This window comes from Penaeus monodon, chromosome 21 (genome assembly GCF_015228065.2).
Source record: "Penaeus monodon isolate SGIC_2016 chromosome 21, NSTDA_Pmon_1, whole genome shotgun sequence".
In the NCBI taxonomy this organism is placed as follows: Eukaryota; Metazoa; Arthropoda; class Malacostraca; order Decapoda; family Penaeidae; genus Penaeus; species Penaeus monodon.
Genome location: NC_051406.1, coordinates 27,858,815 through 27,860,612, shown reverse-complemented (window position 1 = coordinate 27,860,612; position 1,798 = coordinate 27,858,815). Strand labels below are relative to the sequence as shown.

Genomic DNA, 1,798 nt, shown 5'->3' with positions numbered 1-1,798 from the left:
CATTACTCACTGGCTCCTGGTGTGACAGTATCCTTTTCCTCTTCCCCAACGGGCAACTGCCTGCATTCTTTAGCCCACTGAGGCTTTAGAGATACACTATCCAAGGCTGCTGCTGGGGGAGGGCTCTTGAAACCTAGTCCTACTCCCTCTATGGCTGTAGTAGGTGTGTAGAGACTACTTGTTGAATCAGATGGGGATCGAGAAGGCTGCGCTCTTTTTCGACGTAGTCTCTTGCGCCGATTACGATTGGTGTAACTCTGTTAAATTACCAATACTGTTAGATTACCAATACTGTGGTGAGAAATAAGCAAAATTTCTGAAACAAATGATTGGCCAAAATACTAGTTTACACTTAAAGAGTGGAAGTAGTTGAAAAAGTCATAACAAATACAATAACAGGAAGAACAATATCAAAACAATAACAAAAATAATCTGTCAGCATTAGCTTACCCTTGATGAAGCATCACTTTCCACACCTGAGGACTGTGGGATATCCACTTCTGGCCCTGATGTATGCTGAACCAACTCATCATGGGTGAATCCTGGCAATCCATAAAACACAAAAGGCCTACAAGCACTTACTATGATGTTCCCAAGCACATCATTTGGGGCACACACAACAAGATTGTATAAGACACTCAAAGCTGAGGCTATAAGGTGCATATATAATATATGTGAGCATGAATCTGAGTTAGGCTGTTGTTGTTTTAAAACATGGATGACAATTCTTTGAATGCTTGACACAACTTCTGCTGGGAAAATTTCATCACAGTGCTGTCGGGCTTCTGTGACAATGTCTGGGGTAACATAAGTTAGATGATGGAGGCATTGCATTGCAGAGGCTTGGAAACTCCATGGTGAACCTGCTTCCAAAGCTTGAATCAATGATCCTCTTGTACCACCTAAACTGATATATATCTGTAAACCATTGGATTATTATTTTATAAAATGTATATAATACCCACAATACTGTGGCGGTATTAATGTTCATGTTGATAAGAATTAAGAATTAATTTTTATCCTTCATCACTAAAATATTCAGGAATTATATGGGGTAATATACAAGCAAAAATGAAAGCAAAAGAAAACAGGAGTTGAGAAAAGACATTAACACAATGATCACACTCACCTCATCTGTATGGTCTGGTGCATCACGCAACACCACAGACATGGCACACAAAGTCTCCTGAACTGGTATCTCATTTTCAGGCTTATGCAAATTGAATCTCAGAGTATCACTGATCCATACTATAACCCTGTCTGAGGTTTCAGATGAAAGGCTAACATTCCCTTGGTGGGTGAGTATGGATGTGATCAGTCGAACTACTTGTGCGGACTCAGGATTGCATGGATCCACCAAACCAGATACCAAGTGGGATATTAAACTGTGAATCAGCTGCAAGAAGAAAAAAAATGATTTAGCCTAGTTCCCATAAAAAAAAAAAAGTATATATTCTTTTACCAGCAATTTATGACTGCAATAATGCCTTAATCATCTTATACAAAAAAACTACAATTGATTCATCATATTAGTATATAATACAAGAAATAAATTTCTAAATGAGTATATCTAAACCTTTAAAAGGTAAAGTATGAACTATCAGTATTGAAAAGATGGTAACAAATCAACTCATTTCTGTTTAGAAATATAGGCATAAATACGATTAAAAACAAGGAAGCTACTTTGATATGATAAATTCCATACATATCAATATACACAATAACACAGTTTATGCAACAGGTACATACACTTATCCTATAATATTACATGTACAGTGATCTTTAACCCGATGCTGCT

At 37.2% G+C, this 1,798-nt stretch overlaps 1 protein-coding gene across 1 annotated transcript in view; it reads right to left on the bottom strand.

Annotated features, from left to right (window-relative positions):
* LOC119586407 (HEAT repeat-containing protein 6-like) overlaps positions 1-1,396 on the bottom strand; it is a gene marked incomplete at its 5' end in the record, with an annotated part of 22,181 nt that extends 20,785 nt beyond the window's left edge. The window contains 3 exon segments of the mRNA XM_037935129.1: positions 11-257; positions 451-918; positions 1,130-1,396. Coding sequence (XP_037791057.1) covers positions 11-257; positions 451-918; positions 1,130-1,396 — 982 coding nt within the window.
* Positions 1,397-1,798: the final 402 nt, after the last annotated feature.